The sequence below is a fragment of the Pterocles gutturalis genome, unplaced genomic scaffold (genome assembly GCF_000699245.1).
Source record: "Pterocles gutturalis isolate BGI_N339 unplaced genomic scaffold, ASM69924v1 scaffold17313, whole genome shotgun sequence".
NCBI classification, from domain to species: Eukaryota; Metazoa; Chordata; class Aves; order Pterocliformes; family Pteroclidae; genus Pterocles; species Pterocles gutturalis.
In genome coordinates, this window is record NW_010123387.1 from 5,285 (window position 1) to 24,460 (window position 19,176).

The following is a 19,176-nucleotide window of genomic DNA, read 5'->3' on the forward strand; positions in this document are numbered from 1 at the left end:
TATGCTTGAAATAGAGCACTGGGAGAAGAAAAAAGCGCAAGGGATGGTGAAATTGTGGTTTGTCTCATTTCCAAGCTGCTGTGATTACACATTTCATAGAGATGAAAGGGAATATGACACCTGGGTGTTGCTGCAGAGTCAACAGGAATACTTCTTGGTTTGCACACAGCGTAGTTGCTATGCTTTTTCCTCGTGAAAAATGTGATCATTGCTGCTGTTGCAAAAAAAAAAAAAATCCACAAACCCTTTTAAAAATAATTAACTCAGATTGGGAGTGAGGTGGGGAAGCAGCATGTATTCTGATGTTGCCCGAATAGGCAGGGCAGGGTAAAGCAGCTTGCTGTCTAATCCTGCAGGATTACAGGCCGGTGCGTCTCCCTCTGGCCCGTCTCCTATCAGATATCCTATAGACGGAGGATGCAGTCACATGATTGTTACTGCTTCCTCCCCATGACATCACTGCTTTGCAGCCATACCACCCAAGAAAGGATGCTATTAAAATCTTTGGGACTGGGCTAAATGATGTTGCATTGCAGGTAAGCAACATAGTTCTTTGAAATATTGATTTGCCAGTTGCTGTCGTGCTGCTGTCCTGGAGCTGCAGCTCTGCTGGACAGAGTTTCCGCTGGAAAATAAAGTGGCAGGGTTTCTCTGTAAGCAGAGGGTTTGCAGGTGCAGAGGCTGCCTGCTGGCTCTGTGCTGATCTTCCGGCTGACCACTCCAGTAGAAATGCTGCCAGATGGAGCTTTGAAGCTGAAGAAGGCCCTTTGTCCCTGGATTTTACTGTGGTTCCTTCGGGTGTCTGCTGAATTCTGTATTAACGTGAGCAGCCATCATCATCCAGTCGTGCAGAGAGAGAGAGCGGCAATGCTGTTTTGCTTGCATTCCCTGCCCTTTTTTTTTTTTTTCCTGAATGCCTAAAGGAAGTTGCTGTTGTACAGATAGATGTTTGAGTTTATAAAGGAATGAGGATTAACTTGCTTAGGGGGTTAGCAGATGTATTTGGGGAAAGAGGCTTTTCCTTTATCGTTAATTTTTACTTATGTGGTTTGAAAGTACCTAGTCCGGCAGGTTTCCTGCATAATTTGTTGTCGTGTAAGCTAGGTTTTGCTTGTTGTGCAATATCAGCATGCAAAATCATTTTCCAGAAGGAATATACAAGATGACAAGCAGATTTTTACCTTTTGCACAAAGTGCCAGTCATCAAAAGACTGAAAAATCCACGCTAAAATGTTTCTTTTGACTGTTGGTATTTATATAAGCAAAGTCCAGTGTCCGTTTTCTTTTCCTGGTGTGGGTGTTTAATGATACACTCTGTACAAATACATGAAGACATATTTGTGGAGAAAAAATGGTGACTCTTTCGTGGTGTTTTTTTTTCTGGATTGCTTTTTTTAATATATTTTAGGGTTTTAAAAATTTTTAAAATTATTCTAATGCAAATGTTAGAATGCAAGAAGCTAAATTAATTTTTGAGCTTATAATAGAAAAATAAAATTATACCTTTTTTTTTTTTTCTTCTTTAAGAATTCTAATAAGTAATTCTGTGCCTTTGACAGAGAATGGAGGATGACTCAGCTGCAGCTTCATCAGGCAGAGTCAGGTGACTTTTCACTCCTAGTCTGCAGGAAGTTTTCTTATTCTTGAAAATCCTGTTCTTTGTTTGAATAAATTTTTCCCACTATTGGAAAAATCTGAAAATTTGGCAGGCCTAGGGTCTCTGCGTGCTCACCCATACACTCATGAGGGAGATTTTGGATCTCCTGTCGTGAAGTAGGTTGTACATCCCTGTGAAAGATGAATTCTTGTTTCCGGTGGTCAGGTATGCAGTAGTGTCAGGATCATAAAATGAGGGGGGGGAACGTATATAATGAATTATGGAAATGAAGTAAGAAAGGACAATGGTTCTTCAAAACTGAGAAGAAAAATAAATTTCAGTTTTTTTTTTTTTTCCAGCAGAATGTGGTGTTTTGTTTTGTTTTGTTTTGTTGGCTTTTTTTTTTTTGGTGGTAGGGGTTTTTTTGTTTTGGGGTTTTTTTGGGGGGTTTTTTTTTTTGGGTTTTTTTTCCAAAGACTGAGCCTCAAAAGTAATAGAAATGCAAACCTGTGGCTGTATGAGGTGGCAGAGGGGTTGCATCCTGATGGTGCCTGTGCTGGGCGTGAGTTGAGCTGTGCTCTTGCTCACTGTGTGCACTGGGTTGGCTTTTTGCCCATACAAAGTGCACAGCAGGGCTGTCACACGCCGGTTTTACAAGTGCAATGGGTTTCCTTCCCATATCAGATCATATCTAGATGCCCAATGGAAATATGTGCAGGGCAATTGTTCTGGTCTCCCAGTTTGTCGGGTGTCTTTTTGTCTTGTGTGCAAGGAAAGACAAGGTGCCAGCCTGAATGTATGCTGGGGCTAACAGTTATTTAATATAAAAGTGTGAGCCTGGCAATGTCCCCATCTGGAGGGCTCTCTGCCCAGCAGCGCTGTGGTATCGTGCCCTGGCTACAACGCGTGGCTGCGTGGGTGCTCAGCCCCTGCGCGCGTGGGGTCTGCTTTGTAAAGGTGTAGTGCCTTTTCAGGTGGTGGCTGGTGGCTTTTAAAACAAGGACTGGAGAAGGAGAAGGGGATAGAGTTGGAAAGGAGCGTTTGCCCTGGGGCTGGGTCCTTCCCATTTGCCTGGAGTGAACAGGAGTGCTGTAACCTCCCTGGTCTGGGAGCTGTCGTGGTCAGTGCTGTGGTGTGTGAGCCTCTCAGGTCTGACCCACACTTAGCTCGGCATGAGTCACAACCCTCAAAGAGCAGCGTGGTGCCCATAGGTACCAGTCCTTTTCCAGTTTGCGTGTGCCATCAGGCTGCAGCTTGCAGGGTGCCCAAAGGGGGTGTGTGTGTGTTGATTTTTCCATTTAGTGAAATGGGATCAGGTTGTAGAGTAGGAGTCTAATTTGTTTGTGTGTGTGTGCATATGTGTATGTGCATATACACCAGGTATAGGGTTTTCTCAGATTTCTTCATTGCTAGTCCAGCTGAACCAAAAAAGCCACGCACAGTCATTAATGCCAAAAGAGAAACTCTGGCAGGGTTACGGTAGGCTGCTGTTCCTAAAACACTTTTAACACGTTGCTCTCAAACATCACCCCAAGGAAAAGGTTTCCCTGTCTTGCAGGTGGGAGAGCTTGCTCTCAGAGTTATGAAGCAACCCGTCGGTAACTGTGCAGCCTGTCAGCATCAAACATAGCAGTAAAAACCAGAACCCTACAAACAGGAAAACATTACCCTTCATCTGTGTGAAAATGACTCACTGTCTCCACTCCAATCGCGAGAAGTGACATGGTAGAACAGATTAATGGTTTTTCTGCTGCAGGTTTATCAGCTTCATTTCAAGCTACAGGCTTAAGAAGGTTTTCAGCAAGAGGTGCATTTAATGCCATAAACACCCCATTTAAGGGGACAGCTTTTTAGGGGTAACTACGTACCAGGGCATTTCCCTTCTGATAGTGCAACTCTGTTCTCTGACTGTGTTTGCCTTTTTTCCAGTTCAAGAACCATTCCCCCTGCCTTTCTTCCCCCAATCCTATCGTTTTCTGAGCAAGGAGACAAAGAACAGCACTGGAAACCCAAACCTGGTGCTGTAAAGCTCGCCCGTGTGTGTCATGGAGAGGAAAATTGTACAGCACCCCTGACCCTTCAGCCTTGGCTTCAGGCTCTGTGGCAGTAAAAACAGCTGCTCCAGGAGGAAAATTCTCCCTCTTTTTTTTTTTTTTTTGTGTGTGTGTGAGGAAGGGGGCTAGAGGGAAGTCAAGAGTAGAAACTATATGTGCTGCTACACTGGTAGCCTAATTTCCAGTCTGTCCTGCCCTCTGAAGTTTAGTTTCTTACCCCAGATGCTGAAGGGTTTCTGTATGTTATCTAATCAAATCTTGTTTTCTTCAAGAAGCAAGGGTGTGTGGGGTCGATGCAGGCCCCAGGACTCATCTGCCCACGCTGATGGGCTGTTAGCAGAGGGACATCCTTTAACAGAGATATTTCAACTCAGTTTGAAAAATGTGGATGGATGTTTCACAGCCAGCATTGCTTCCCTCCTGTTTCTTCCACAGTCCCAACTTCTCTGCTAACTAATTTTATTGGAGGGACCTTTAAGACTCACTGGAAACAGAGAAGTGAGTTTAGCTTTTTTTTTTTATATGGAGCTGATTTTGAGTTATGTGAGTGCAAAAATTCCAAAAAAAGAAAGAGCTGGGATTTTTTTTTCCCCCCTTCTCTTTCTGACATAACTCAGCAGCTGAACTAATTTTGCTCAGACTTTCCAAGAAAACTTGAATGGAGCCCAGACACATGATATTTCATATCGAAAGGAACTGGCTTCAAAAGGGAGAGTCATCCTGGGAAGGAGCGGGGAGCGGGATACCGGGCTGAGGTACGCTGCCTCTGTGGGTTCACCCCTCAGGGGTAGAGAAGCATAGTGACCCAGGGATCTCCCAGGAGGAGAAAAGGAGAAGGAGGGACTCGGTCAATGCCAAAGGGGCAGGAAGCCCTGACTGGTTATCAGCTCCCAGGGTGCACTGCTGTGCCCCGTGTCCGTGCCTCACTTCACCTGCACTCCTGGCCAGCTCTGTTGTCCCCCCTGCGCTTGCCCCATGAGCACGTGTTGTGGTTGAGGAGGGGCAGTCGGAGGCTGTGGTTTAGTCTGAAGGATCTTTGTGACTCAGTTTTCCACCATTTATCCCAAATGTTCCCTCCCGCCTTCCCCTTCTCTCCCAGGCCCTCTCCCCTGTGATCTGGTGCCCTGTGTTTTTTGAGTTCTGCTGTGGCTTCATAATTTTTTCCGTAGAGGTTAGTCAGGGTAAAGCTGCACATCAAAGATGTGACTGTATTTAGCTTGCCCACACTATCATAGCAGGAAACTCCTTAATTTGCGGTGGTGGGGCCATACAGTAAAATGCTGCAATATTTTACAGCAATGTTTCCAATACTGCAGCCTGCCTGAGTTTGTGTGGCAGGAGACTGAGGGTTTGCAGTGCTATTTACTCATATATGGGGGCTATGCAATTAGTCCTTGAACTGGAAGGAAAGCATTTGCCAATTTTAATATCCTGTCTTCCCTCTGTATTTTCCCAATTTAACTATTCTTTGCTTTTTATGTGCCATATTATGTTTCCAAAAAAGGCCTGTAACTGAGTTCAGCATTTTCTTGTTTTTCCAGGAGTCTCAGCCTTGCTCTGATCCAATGCCATTTTAACTTTTTTTTTTTTTCAAACACCATCATTAAGAGAGAAGGTCAATAAATCAATCAGCTTGTTCAGTCTGAAGCTTCTAAGGTGAATACCCTTAAATTGCCCATGGATATTTTTCAACCTGCAGAAAACGGCCCATTTAACCTGATGGTGATTCAGCCTGCTTGCTTTTGCTGAAGACACCTTCCTTGTGAGATTATCATCTAACAGCATCTTCTTGTTTAGAAGAATCTTTACCTGCAGCCTGTATCCGGTAGGGAGCAGTGTCACATCACCATTTCTAGATCATCTTCTACCTGGGGAGTGGTGGAAGGGGAAATTATATCCACCCCCTTGGTCTTCTTGGCTCCAGGCTAAATTGGCCTCATTCTCTGACCCCTCCTCAGAAGGCTATGTCTCTGTGCTTTTCATTTATCTCTTTTAAGGTGACCTTGTTAATAATTGTGCTTGCTGACTTCCTGAGCTATCAGGCCCATTTTCTCTGGCTGGGTGGTACTGAAGACCTGTCGTGTAACTGTGCTCAGCTCTGGGAATGTTTTCCCTTAGCCTTATCCTCTTACAGCTCTTTCTGTATGCTGACTTCTTCACCTCACTCTGAGGTTGGCACTGACCTCCTAATTACCTAGGTTCGAGGCCTGGATGGAGAGTGTTCTGTGTCCATCTCTGCGACTAGGTCTAAATCCCTTGAGATGGGGGGTGGATGGATGCTGGCAGAGCACCTGGCTCTCAAGGCAAGGTGCCTTTCCTCAACAGACCACGTTGAGCAGTTAATGGCCATGAGGCTGCGGCACCATGCTTGGATGTTTTGAGAATGCAGTACTAGGAACAGCCCATACAAGTATCAAGGGCACAGAGAGTGGCAAATCATCCATCAACATGAAAGGCTCTTGTGATGACTGTCAGTTAGTAAGCCAGTAAGATTGCATTGTTCATTACTGGGTACCATGGAAAGTAAGTCCCAGGGGTTTCACAGCCCCCATGCTCCTTGGTTTGTGCAGCGTATGCTGTCATGTCATACGAGCACGGCTAATCTGGCCAACCGTTCAGATTAGTAGTGTGCTCAACTCTGATTGGAGTCATGATTGAAATGACCATGAATAATTTCAAAAGCACCGTGTGTGGAGTCGGATCTCCTCTGTTTTCTCATTGTATGTATATTGGTACCAGAGTGTAGTAAAACCCTGAGAGACACTGTATTCTGCTTTTGGGTGTTGGCTAACTCACATCACATTTGGAAGAGATGGAACACATGCCCTGGAAAAGTCACTCCACACAAATGTGAATTGAAGAAGTTGCAACAGGCCTTTAGGCTTCTGCTTTCTTCTCCCAGTCTCTTGCCAGGTTCACTTCTACCTTGTGCTATAGCAGAGGAGTCATTGCAGAGAGATATGTTTTGCTGCCTGCCTACTGTTACATTTCACATAGCAACCCCCCCTACTCTCTTCAAGAAAAACAACATAAAGATGAAAGCATGTAGGTGAGTGTTCATCTGCTAGAAATATTTGAAGCGTTGAAGTAATTCAGTAACTGTGATCTGTTGAAAGTAACTTGAAACTTGTTGGAATTGCATTAAAAAACATACTGCCTGCCTCAGCTCAACATGTCCAATTAAAACAGAAAACAGGATGAGGAGAACGTAGCGTGGAACTAGCGTATCTAGTAGCAGTAGGCCAGGGCCAAGATTTTTCCTTTGATCACTGTTCAGCTAGTAGTTTCCCATCGGTATACTTTTCAGCTTCTTTGAACCATAGGATGTTTTGGTCTGTGCTTGCCACGTCAAATGCATTTCAGATCCAGTTAGTCAATATAACACCTAGAATGTCAGCTCACCGATAGAGCTTTTGTAGCTGTGGCTGTTACATGGCACATGCTGTAACAATGTTATTATGAAGCTGAGAGGTTGTCAGCATTTCCACTGTAAATGTGATCTATTGCTCTTCTATAAAACTTGGGTCCAAGATGCAGTGATACAGCTGGTCCCAATCACATGATGAGTTTACTCACTGTGAGACCAGCAGGAAAAAAACATGACCTTAAATATGATAATATCACTACCTTTTGTTTCTTTACAAAAATAACAAAAAGTGAGTAAATGCAACAGAAGAGACCTACAGTCCACACGATACATGCTGAGCTTGTTGGCATGTCCCATCGTGTCAGGCAGCTCACTGTGTTCTCACTCTGGCTTCTGTGGGTTGTTTGCACTGATATTTTCTTTGCTTTTCACAGGAGGCTTCAGTAATTACTTAAAAGCTATCTGGCTTCCTATAGTCACCAAGCCTCATAGGCTAATCTTTGGACTTGCTCTTTTGACCTTACCTCTGGCTGCTCTTATGCAACACCTCTGACATTTGTAGGGCAGTGTATCTTTCCTTCTGGCTTCAGAAGATTGTGTACCAAGCATGGCTAGCTGGGAGATGAGGGACTGAACATCAGGTTGACCTGGCCCAAAGTTTCTGGAAGACATCTTAGGGTTATATGGCAGCCAGGAGAGCCTCTATCAAGAGGCACCATTGCCAGTCTAGCACTGTGACCTCTCCTGACTTGTGAATCCATCCCCACCAGGACCTTGCTTCATCTACAGGACTGCAGTAGTCTGATATGGGTCTAAATCCAGGGAAATCTGCTACCAAAGAATCTCCAAATTCAGGACATACATAGTTCAGTCAGATTTCTTTGTTTCCTCATTCAGTTTTTAGCAAGCACCTGTTAATTATTAAAGGGGAATGTTGACAAAAATGTTCAGTTGTAGATATACCAAGGTAGTCAGTAAAAATGAGAGCTCACTGTGAAGAGCTGAAGAAGGCTCTGTACTAAACAGCACAGAATAAAAAATGGCAGATGTAATTCAAAGTCAATAAAGGCAAAGCAATGGGGAAAATGTCCCTAAGATACCACAGAACGATGGACCCCGAACTGGCCCCTGCCTCTCATGGAACATAGCCTGGAGTCAGAGCAGACTGCTCAGTGAAAATGTTGGACGTTTGCCCTAGGAAAAGCTGGTGGAATGTCAGGAATTATTAGGAAAAGAATAGGGGACTAAGCAGGAAACATTTGTCCTTGCACAAATTATGTTGCATCAGCATCTGGAAAAGTAATGGGAAGGACAGCAAGGGTATCTAAGACACAGAACAATAAAGGGACAAAATTAAACAAACCAGTTACTCAGCAGGATTCAGTACCTTTCAGTGTATATAAGCTCTGTCAGAGCATCCAAATCTCTTAGATGCTCAGGTGTTAGGAGTGGCTATGAGTTGCATTTGTTACTAATTCTGCTTGTAATGGTATTGCAATGTTTTCTTTTGAATTGGTAGTGTCGGACTCATTTGATGAGATGTGGATGTTTACCTCTGACATCCCTTTGTAATCAGTAAACAGAAATTATCACTTCTGGGAAACAGTCTGTCTCATTCTAATGTAAATACCTAAAATACATCAGATAAATTGCATCTGAATGAAGTCCTCTCATAAGCTATGAAAGGAGTCCAGATTTTAGTATCCAGAGTCTAGTGCAGATTTCTCATGCTAGATGAGACAACTCGCACCACGAATGCTCATACTTTTGTCGTCATCAGAGTGGATTGCTGCAGTACACCTGGCTGCAATTCATGTTTGGATGAGATTAATTTGCCCTTAACCTATGTGTATGAAATTAAAATATCTATAACTGAGTTATTTGTGTAAGGCTCCAGTTCTGTTGGCAGAATGTGAAGCATCTCTGGAAGCGTCCATGAGAGTACAAATTAGTTTATCCTAAAATAAATTTTAGAGATTATTTCAGATGCTGAAGTATGGTGAGATAAATAAGTGCAAAATAAAGAGAAAGAAAGTGATACTTACGATGCTTAGTGGTAGGACATAAGATGGGAACTCTCTAGTACTCAGTTCAAAAGTGCTGTAGGTAGGTTTTATTTACTAAAATTGTTTTTTGCATAATCTGGTATCACATCTCTGCTTTCAAAAGCACAGAACCTCAAGTGAACTTTAAGGCTGATAGTCATCCAGCTAGCTGCAATTTCAAGGTATTGCTGTGCTACCTAGAGTTCAGAGTTTGTTTGTTTTCTTAGTCTTCCATGGCCCTGTGGTCTCTTAGCACATTTTTCTCTCCCTGGATGTATTGTGTAGCACGTATTTTTGGGGTAGATTCAGGCTGAGATTGTAATTATTTTACATACTTGTGGTCTGGCCTGGTATTATCCATCACAATTCTGTCATGTGCTGGGCATTGACAGCATACTTAAAAAGCTATTTTTCCTGTGTTATAACTAGCATGTTGGGTAGTTCTATTATTAAGGAAAACTTGCCAATGCTTTCAGCGCAAGAGTTCCCAGAAGTTTGTTCATGTAGCAGGGGTTGCTGCCTCGTGCAGGCAAGCAGTCTGAACTGCATGTGCTCCACAGGCCTTTCTTCGCTGTATGGGAAGAATAGGGTGAAGCAAATGATCTGCAAAATATCACAGTGTTACAAAATATTAGCATGGTCTAATCCTTTCACTTTATTTCAGCTTCCCATTCCAGTCTTCGGTCGTGGTTTACAGGACACTGAACTCAAGGTTCACTTGCAACTTCAGCTCCCTGGTGTCAGGCACAGCATCCCACCTTCAGGCTCTTGTTTCGCTTAGCAAATGTAGGAGCGTGCTCTCATCTGTTTGGTGAAATATTGCAATCCTCAATTGTCGCTCCTCTTAACTGCTGCTTTTTAAATTGCCTTAATCCTGTGTCAGCTTATTTGTGCTCAGCAGTGTAGTGTGGGACACCTGCTCTGCATTTAGTTCCCTTCCCCAGGCTGTGACTCCCTTGCTTGATTCTCTTTCAGACAAACATTCTGCAGCACTTGGAGATGACTCGATTTCCAGACTTGAAAGGGCTTCTATAGCATTATAATGGTGACCTGCTGGTTGCCTGTAAGATAATGCTTTTCTCTGCTGCTTGTGCTGAAGCACATTGTCTGTGTTGTCCAAAAAGTCCGACCTGGTGGAGTGCAAAGAGCAGACACTGACAAAGCTGAGTACTCACGCTTGTTACATCCCTGAAGTCTCCATCAGGGAAAAAAAATAAATGGAGAGGATTCAAGTAAAATAGTTGAAAATAGAGAGAGGGGGAAAAAAAAGGCAGGAAATAAAGGGGGCCAAGCAGAGCAGCAGGGTGTATGGACAGTTTATTAAAAGCTTATCTCCCACATTTTTGCCTGTTCCAATTACAGAACAGGGAAGTTTCCTCACAGATTCAAAGATCCAAATTATTTGCTCATGAAATCCTCCTTTCTGTACCTGATGGAGGAAGGTGGGTAGTAGCTAGTACTGTGCTAGCCTCATCAGTGACCTGCAAAAGTTATCTTTTCTCATGTGTTTTAATGTGGGTTTTTTTGGGTTTTTTGGGGGGTTTTTTTTTTGGGGGGTTTTTTTGTTGTTTTTTTGGTTTTTTTTTTTTTTTTTTTTTTTTTTTTTTTTTTTTTTTTGTAAATTGTAAGCCTCCTCTGTTAGCTGTGTTTTTTTCAGGCTTGCCATTTCAGATTACAAAACCTAGGTACTCTCTCGAAGACCCTGTTTCCCAGGTACCCATTTTAGGATGGATGGGATTAATCACTCTTTAGAGCAACACTTTGTGCAATGATGTAGAAGCACATGGTCACCTCCTCCAGCTGCCCAGCCCAGGATCCTCCTGCCCAGCTTTCAGAGCCCAGCCCAGGGACCCAGGCTCTCTGGCCATCCTGGGAGACACGGCTGCTACTTTCTGTGTGCAGGTTCAGCCAGTAGCAAAGCTGAACATGTATTCCAGAGGCACACACACAATTAATAGCTCTTCAATTAGTGTTAGTGGTGAGGTTTCTTCTTGTCATGGTGCCCATGTATGCTTTGTCAGGTCTGTGTCTCTGTATTTTGTTTCTGGTTTCCCCGTTTTTTCCTGTAATTTCCCAATTGACAAGGTCCCTGATCAGGCAACCTCGCTGGAACAGACATTCTCACATTCCCACATCAATAAGTGTGACTGACCAGGTTTGGTTGCCACCATCACCACCCTTATCATTTGCATCAGGGTTGGGTCCCTGTATGTTCTTGTTCAAGCTTCCTCCTTTGCTTATTATCCCTTGTTGCATTAGAAAAGGTTCTTGACCAAATACCTTTAAGGGAGCAGGCACTGTCCTGCCATGCACCCTTCCCACATCTTTCTCTGTCTGTGGAGCCAGCCTAGGTGGTTCTTACAGTCCAGACACCAAAATTTCAGATGGCTAGATTTAAGTTGGATGAATCCAACCCTGTGTGTTTAAACTACTTCAGTTAATAGATTTTCATGCTACTAAAGGCTCCTCTCATCAGGAATTATATCAGCCATTTCTGAAGCTTGTCATATTAGTGACTACTTTGGGATCTGACTTTTAAAGGAGGTAACAGTCATTTTTGCGCCTTGTCGGAGGTTGCTGAGCTCGCTGTGGGAGAGAGAGGTATGGTGGTTATGAGTTAACTTCTTCATGCTTTGGTCATGTGGATTGCATGAACAAGGTATAGTTTCCAGGGCTTCAGAGCAACGGGCATGGATGCTCCTCTGCTTTCATGTCTGTAGTCTGTAAACCCAGAGAACATATCCTCAAAATCTTCTGTCCTGAAAATGCCCACTCAGGCCGAGTGCCACACTCTAGAGTGTATATTTCACAGTCTACTCTCATCTCCTTTTTAACTGTCAAATGCTTCTGGTAACTGCTTGTTATAGTTTGGGGATAGGTATCTTTATGTTTCCTCTTGTGCTCTAGCAGGATATGTGGTGACTGTTTTCCCCCCTGCTTTCTTAAAAATCAAATTTGGAAAGTTTGTATATGGGACAGAAGGTAACCACTCAAGTTTTCCCAAGAATAGTTTTGCTCCTAGCCTCTGAGAAGCAAACTTGAAGAATGTACTGCATGTCCAGATCTGATGCATAGACATACTGTGACCTCGAGCTTTGCCTTCTGAGCAGTGGAAGGAAAGCAGATCGATGCAGGGAGCTTTGAGCATGCAGAACTAGACAACACTGCAATGTTATGACTAATGGTGCCGCGTAAAATCTGCAGTTCATGATGAATGGTAAATTCTAGTGTATTATCATTTGTTTTCTGAGCTGGTGAGCTTGCCTACTTGATGATCTCCCTGCAGGCAGGGCAATTCTGGCATGTGACCGGGATGTATCCTTGCAGAAGCAGCCCAGAACCATCCTGGGTTTTGGGGCTCTGTTTTTAGGAAAGCTGGTATTTCTGCATTTGGACATCATGCTTTTGGTATGTGCTCTTTAGGGTTTGCTAAGCAGTTGAAGTAGTCTTCAGCAAAATACTCTTCATGGTGGCAATGCATAGATTTTAGTAAGTGCCCACCAGCACTGCTGACTCATGCTCTCTTGACTTTGTGGTTTGTGGAGGAGTTTTGGAAAACTTGATTCTGAAACGAACTTATTGACCTGCTTGTTTTTCCTCTGCCTACAGACCCTAATATGGTCAATGCAGGAGACATGAATGGTTCTGGCAACCTGATGGATTTTCTGGATGAGCCTTTCCCTGATGTTGGAACTTATGAAGATTTCCACACCATTGACTGGCTGCGCGAGAAATCACGCGACACTGACCGCCATAGAAAGGTAAAGGTGTCTAGCTTTGATGTATCGCAGTCCCTGGATTACAGCCATCCTGGTGGTGAGAAAACCAAGCAGGTTTCTGAAGTTATTGTTTCCTACCTTGTTGCATGACCATAGGAGGACTTCTAAAAATACAGATGTGGTATGACTTGAGTTGGTAAATATGAAAGGGCTTCTGGCAACTTAATTAGTAGAGCATCTCTAAAAATGTTTGGGATTGGGGGGAATAAAGAGTAGAGAAATTGTATGCATCTTCTTGGAGGTTGAACATTTTTTGTTTTAAACATTATACACTGAAACTCTGTCAGCCTGAATCAACAATAAGTCTCTGTATATGTTTAATTTCAGATTACAAGCAAAAGTAAGGAATCCATATGGGAGTTCATCAAGAGTTTGCTGGATGCCTGGTCAGGATGGGTTGTTATGCTTCTCATAGGACTACTGGCAGGTATGTGTATGTTAGTGTTACAGTTACGCCCAAAACCATCTCACCCAACTTTGCTGCAGTGCCATCTCCTTCTCTTTTTACTTCATTGTCTCTCCACTGGTGTTTCAAGCTAAAAAGACAGCTATGCATCCATGCAGTTATAATTCTTAATGAAAATATCCGCTTGCAAAGTCTCCCGCTGAGTGTTGACCTAGAAAAGATCTTATTCACCAGTAGAAGGATTTTTCTATTGCTTTTGGAAATATGCTTCTGAGAGCTTTACACTCAATTGGCTACTTTGACTTTCTGAATCTTTGATTCATATAAGTCAATTTTATTGTTAGGGTTTTTTTTCTTGTCTTCAGTTTAATTCTGTAAGTAGATATTATGATGTGGGAAAAATGTTGGTTGTGGACATTCAAACCGGAGCTTTGTAAATTGCTCTGTCCACTGGGTATCTTCTATATATATGCATGAAGGCAAATATAGTTCCAGACTCAGTTTCAGGTCTGCTTCCAGGCCAGACAGACATTACATATTTAACAGCCTGCTTAAACTCAAATGGCAAATTCATTAATTTCCCAAATTGCTCCTGTCTTCTGCTCAGTTTAGCACATCTTCCAACTTGGAAAGCTGTACTTCTCTTACCAAGTTTAAACAGCTGCCATTTTTTATGCCTTTTTAGTGATGTCAGGATGCTCTTCTATCATGCTCCTTGCTAAAAGCATGACGTGAAGTTTCACAATTTCCAAGTGGTGTGAATTTCCTGCTTACCCTCAAGTTAATATATTTATTACTGTAGTTCAGGAGCCTCAGAAGTACTGGAAAAGTCCTTGAAAAAACATTGCTGAAGTGACATTTTTGGCAAATTTTGTTATTTTGTAGAGATACACTTATTTCTACAAAAGCTTTGATGGGTGAAATGGGAAGAGGGTCTGATGGACTGTGGACTACCAGGGCTGCCAAACCCTGCCTGAAGGCCAGGATTGGCCTCATCCGAGATGAAGAATTCTGTCTGCAAACACAGAGCAAGCCCCTGAGGGCTCTAGTGACCTCCCCCAAACTGGCCAGTAATCCCCTCACTCATATAGAGAATGTGGTATACACTCACTCCCATTTTAGTAAAGATACCTCAGAAGGTTTGTTTCAGTTCCAGTGCGCAGTGAGCCCTCATGCTGAAATTCTCAAGGCTGTTGAAAGCCAGGGCTGCTGACCTCTGGTTAAGCTCTAATGCTAGTATATCCAGCTTGGGAACAGAGGTCGAGGGTAAGTTGCAGCTGAGATGTGTTACTTTTTGCAACCTTTTCAAGCGTGCAGAGCAACATGCTTTACTTCAGAGAGTCAAATAGAATTAGTCTGTTTTTCAGATTGGGACAGGGACTTGTGAATCAGCTAGAGAACAAAAATTACCTGTGTGCTTGTGACCTGGGCTGAGCCCTGTAGACTTCTTCCGCCTGCCATTGAAATGAGACACATGGTCTGTGTCTTCAACATTTCTGGGACAGGGAAAAGATGGAGAGTCATCATCTCAGCCTCAGTGAGGGTTCAACACCCCTTTGATGAGTGGGGAGGATGACTGATGAGTTGATGAGGTTTATTAACCAAGTTTGGGGAGGGAGGAGGTGAGGTTGGTGGTGCAGTCAAGAGGCACTTCGTGTTGTTTCCTTCTCTACTTGAAATATTGCCTGCTCAGAGCAGCTGGCCTGCCATGAGCATGGACAAGCCTGACTCCTCCATGGTCCCTCTTCTCCTGCTCAACAGGCAGAAGCTGCTGCTGCTCCAAGGGGAGCAGCTTGGCTCAGCCGCACCGACACTGGGTGAGCTTTTGGGCAGGTGGGCCCAGGCATTGCCAGAGGTGAGGAGAGGATATTGGGAGAAGTGGGAGAGGAAGAGGAAAGCAGCAGCAGTACCCAGGGCACAAGGGTCTTGCAGAGTGCCCTGGCCTGCTGCCCCTTGCTGGGGATGGAGGGCAGTGAGGTGGGTCAGGAAAAACATGTTTTCAAAGCAAATTTTTAGCGTTCTCATTAGGGCATTGTAGAGGACGAGTATTGGCCATCAGCAACTAAAGGAAAAGGAGAGAGGTAAAACTCCAAAATGAAGTTCAGCATTTCCTGGCTTTGGAATGCTTTACTATTTTAATTCCATTCAGGAGGTTACACAAAAGAGGATATAAATTGAGTTTCTTTGATGGAGAAGTAGAAAAATAAACTTATGCTATATTGCAGAGGTTCAGTGACATGTCTAGACAGCCATAGTCAGCATGAGAAATTAAAGGCTTGACTTTATGAGATATTCAACACTCTGCAACTTCCATTAATTTCACTTAAAGTTGTGAAGATTCAGAACTTGGAAAAATTCTATCCCTGGTCACTTGACTTGCAAAGCATTAACTGTTGCACTATCATCCTGCAAGATTTTCTTCTCAGTAAAGCATGTTGCATTTTCCTCTTTGTGTGGATCCCAAAGCATTGGGCAAAAGGGATTTTTTTTTCTAGAGGCACAATTTCCTAGAGGTGCTGGAGTGCATGTGAGCTTGTTATATTAGAGAACTGAATGTTTGTTCCTCACTCTCTTTATTAACTTTACAGGGGAAAAGCATTCAAAAGCCTGCCTTTCTTTGCACCTTCTGCTAGGTAGCATTAATACTCAATTGGCCAATTAAATGTGATTTGAACTTTGAAGATTGGGGTAACTGCAGAGGATGATAAAGGTCCATCAAGAGATGCAAGAGGCACAGCATTTGGTGCTCATGTCCAAGGGCTGAGAATTCTTTGTACTATTTCCTAAATGAAAATTAGAGGAGAATTTAGAATTTACTGCAAAACTTGGTAAGCTACACATGCTGACATGTAAGGCTCTGTGAACACTGGTGGCTTTTTTTTTCTGTTCTATGGAGCAAGAAACAGGTTACACATGCCTGAATTAATTGAAATCTTTGGGCTTTCCCCCCTCTTTCACAGAAATGAAAAGCAGAAAACTTCAGTTCCAGGTCAAATAAACTGGCTCTTGAACCCACCCATGTGCCTTAAGCTGCTAGGGGAGAGGGGAGCAGTCCCCACCCCTGCTCCATGTAATTGCATTCTTAGCAGGAGCCACAAAGCTGAAAGTTTTGGGAACATAAAAGCTAGCCATTCTGCATTTTCCAAAACTCCCCCCCCGTCCGGTCTTTTAGTCCTACTGAAATGCACTGATGAATTCTGTTCAAATCCATTAGTGGTTTCCTGAAATTGTATTAATGACTGCTTGTAAAAACAGTGTTGCTTTCTACTTTCCATTGTATATGACTCTTCTGTCAGCTGGTGGTTTAATCCTTTCAGAGACTGTGCACCTGGGGAGGGACGGCAGGTCTGCCTTTATGTGCTCTGGCTGCTTTCGGCCGCCCCGTTCCTGGCGGTGTTGCCTTTGTGGGCACCCATCGCTCTGAGGGTGCCGGGCTACGCCACTAGTGCTGATGAGCAAATGCCCTAGGAAAGCAGGATTTCCTTTTTTGTGTCTGACCGCAGCAAGTTTCCCCGTGTTGTGTGTCCGTGGCCACCGGGTGCCGCTGTAGTTCTGTGTAATTGCTGGAGACAAATGGAAATAAGGGTTAGTTTAGTACAGAGGGGATCTGAAAGGTAATTTCATTCTGCATGTTTGGATTGCTCATGGACGTACACAAGGAGAGCCCGATTCCATTAAGTTCGTAATTTGGCATCCATATCGTTTCTGTACTGTACATCCTTCTAAAAGGTTGCTGCCTTGGGACCAGTAAAGTTTTAGGAAAACATACATATCCTCCTCTTCCCCTACCCCTGAGAGACATGGTGGGTCTGAGACCTGCAGCTTGGTTTGTATACCGAGACCCCGCATAAAGTCCTGCTTATCTCAGCCAAATGGTGCACCTACCTGGGACAGGCTGCAGGATCAGGCCCTACATCAGTTATGCCTTCCCCATTTGGCAATCAGGCAGTAGTAGGGGAATGATAATGTTTAAAATAAAAGCTTATGAGAGGGCATTGAGGGTCAGACAACAAACAGGTGTGGCTGTTTCTTTGCAAACTCTTTATTGCCCCCAGTTCTTTGGTGTATTCGTGCTTACGTTACAGCTGCTTCCCCATATCATATATTTGTGCTGTTGTTATAATTAGATATATTTTCCTTGCAACTTGGTATTTTTTAATGCCATGGTTTCTTTTTCTGTATTTGTTTTTTTCCAGGCACGTTAGCTGGAGTGATAGATTTAGCTGTGGACTGGATGACAGACCTGAAAGAGGGTGTCTGCTTGCCTGCCTTCTGGTACAGCCACGAGCAGTGCTGCTGGACGTCTAACGAAACCACATTCGAAGACAGGGACAAATGTCCCCAGTGGCAGAAATGGTCTGAACTTCTTGTAAGCCAGTCTGAGGTATGGGAGACCTGATTAGGTTGGGGTCACAGCAGGCCAGGGCAAGCCCTTTTATTCATACTTGCTGATGTTCCCTCCAGAGAATTCCTCTGAAAGGGAAAGTAATGAACTGAGAGTGTTGCCAAAAAAGACATTTCAACAAGCAATATCTGCTTAACTTGGGAGAGGTCCTGCTGTTTCAGTGCCATGTGTGATGGAAACTGGAAAACCGTGAGATTTCTCTCTTTTTATCAGCATTAAATCAAAAGTGTTTCATAACTTTCATAACATAATCACCAAGGGACCTGAGCTGCTATCCACTTTTTTTTTCTTTTAACCACAATTTTATGGGACAAAAAAGATGATCCCTGACAAATATGTTTAAGAGGAAATTTTGGGGATTGCAGATGGCTTTCATGTATTCAGTGCTGTGAGTAGTAGTGGGAGCTGCATAAGAACTGCTTGTTACACACTTGCAAGCAGTTTTTCTATCAGATAGCAAAATACTTAACTAGCACTGAAAGATGGGGAAATAATGGGCTCCCTGGGAGATGGCCAAAGTAAAAAAATCTGCAGAGAGGACAGGAAGGGAAAAAAGTTGATCTGGACTGACATGAAACTTATATTTTAAGAATTTTTTTCTCTATACTTTTTTTTTTTTTGAATTGTAGTAATTTTAAATACAAAGAATGCTGTTTCAAAGCAAAGCCAGTGAAAGTTTCATTTTGAAGAAAATCTAAAGAAGCCTTTCTGTCTTCCTTTTAGCAGATGATACTTTTATGAAAAAATACCAATAGGACATTTTATTTTCAACCTAAGCTATTCTATGTATTGGATAGTATTGATCCCTTCACAACTCAAATTTCTGGGCAGAATTATTGTCTTGAATCCCCCTTCCCCCTCCCATTTCTATAGGTGACTTGAATATGACAAAAATTGGATATGGCATGGAGGTGAGATGAATGTGGCTTTGAAGAGAACTGGCTTAAGTATATAATGGGACTTCCAAAAAAATCTGGTAATGCAGTTTGGTCAATAATAAGAGAAGAAAATATATACTTCTCTGAGGTAAATCATCTGCAGCCAGGTAATTAAAAAATGGGTGACTAGGAGAGATTGTCTCAGATCTTCCCCCAGTGTGAAGCCTTTTGGAGGTGGCCTGGTCCTGCAGAAAGTGTTTGAGGGCACCTTAATCACTGTACAAGTTTGTCATTCATGTTCCTTTCAGTGTCACTTTAGGTTTACAGTATGAGTAATACTAGATGACTGTGTCTGTGAATATGTATTTCCCATTTTCCATAGTTCTAATTAACCATAGTGAAAAGAGTGGGGTGCTTGCTGTTACTGAATATTCCCACCATTAAATTGCAGGCAAAAATATCCCTGCATGGTTTCCAGTCCACAATGCCAAGCTTCCCTGTGCCAGAAGTTTGCTAGGTCCTCACTGGTCTTCATCAACAGATGGTTTGGGTGACTGTATCTTTGTAACAGTGAAGAAATATTACCCTGATATAAAGTTGCAGGACTGGCGACGATGTTGTAATTTAAGAGAACAAAAAAATGTG

General features: G+C 43.1%; 1 protein-coding gene across 1 annotated transcript in view; it reads left to right on the forward strand.

Annotated features, from left to right (window-relative positions):
- The first annotated feature begins 465 nt into the window (after window positions 1–465).
- CLCN4 (chloride channel, voltage-sensitive 4) overlaps window positions 466–19,176 on the forward strand; it is a 38,568-nt gene continuing 19,857 nt past the window's right edge. Inside the window, exons 1-4 of the mRNA XM_010077890.1 lie at window positions 466–536; window positions 12,673–12,824; window positions 13,170–13,269; window positions 17,445–17,632. Of these exons, the coding sequence (XP_010076192.1) occupies window positions 12,681–12,824; window positions 13,170–13,269; window positions 17,445–17,632 (432 nt within the window). The 5' untranslated portion in view covers window positions 466–536; window positions 12,673–12,680. The remainder of the gene's footprint in view (window positions 537–12,672; window positions 12,825–13,169; window positions 13,270–17,444; window positions 17,633–19,176) is intronic.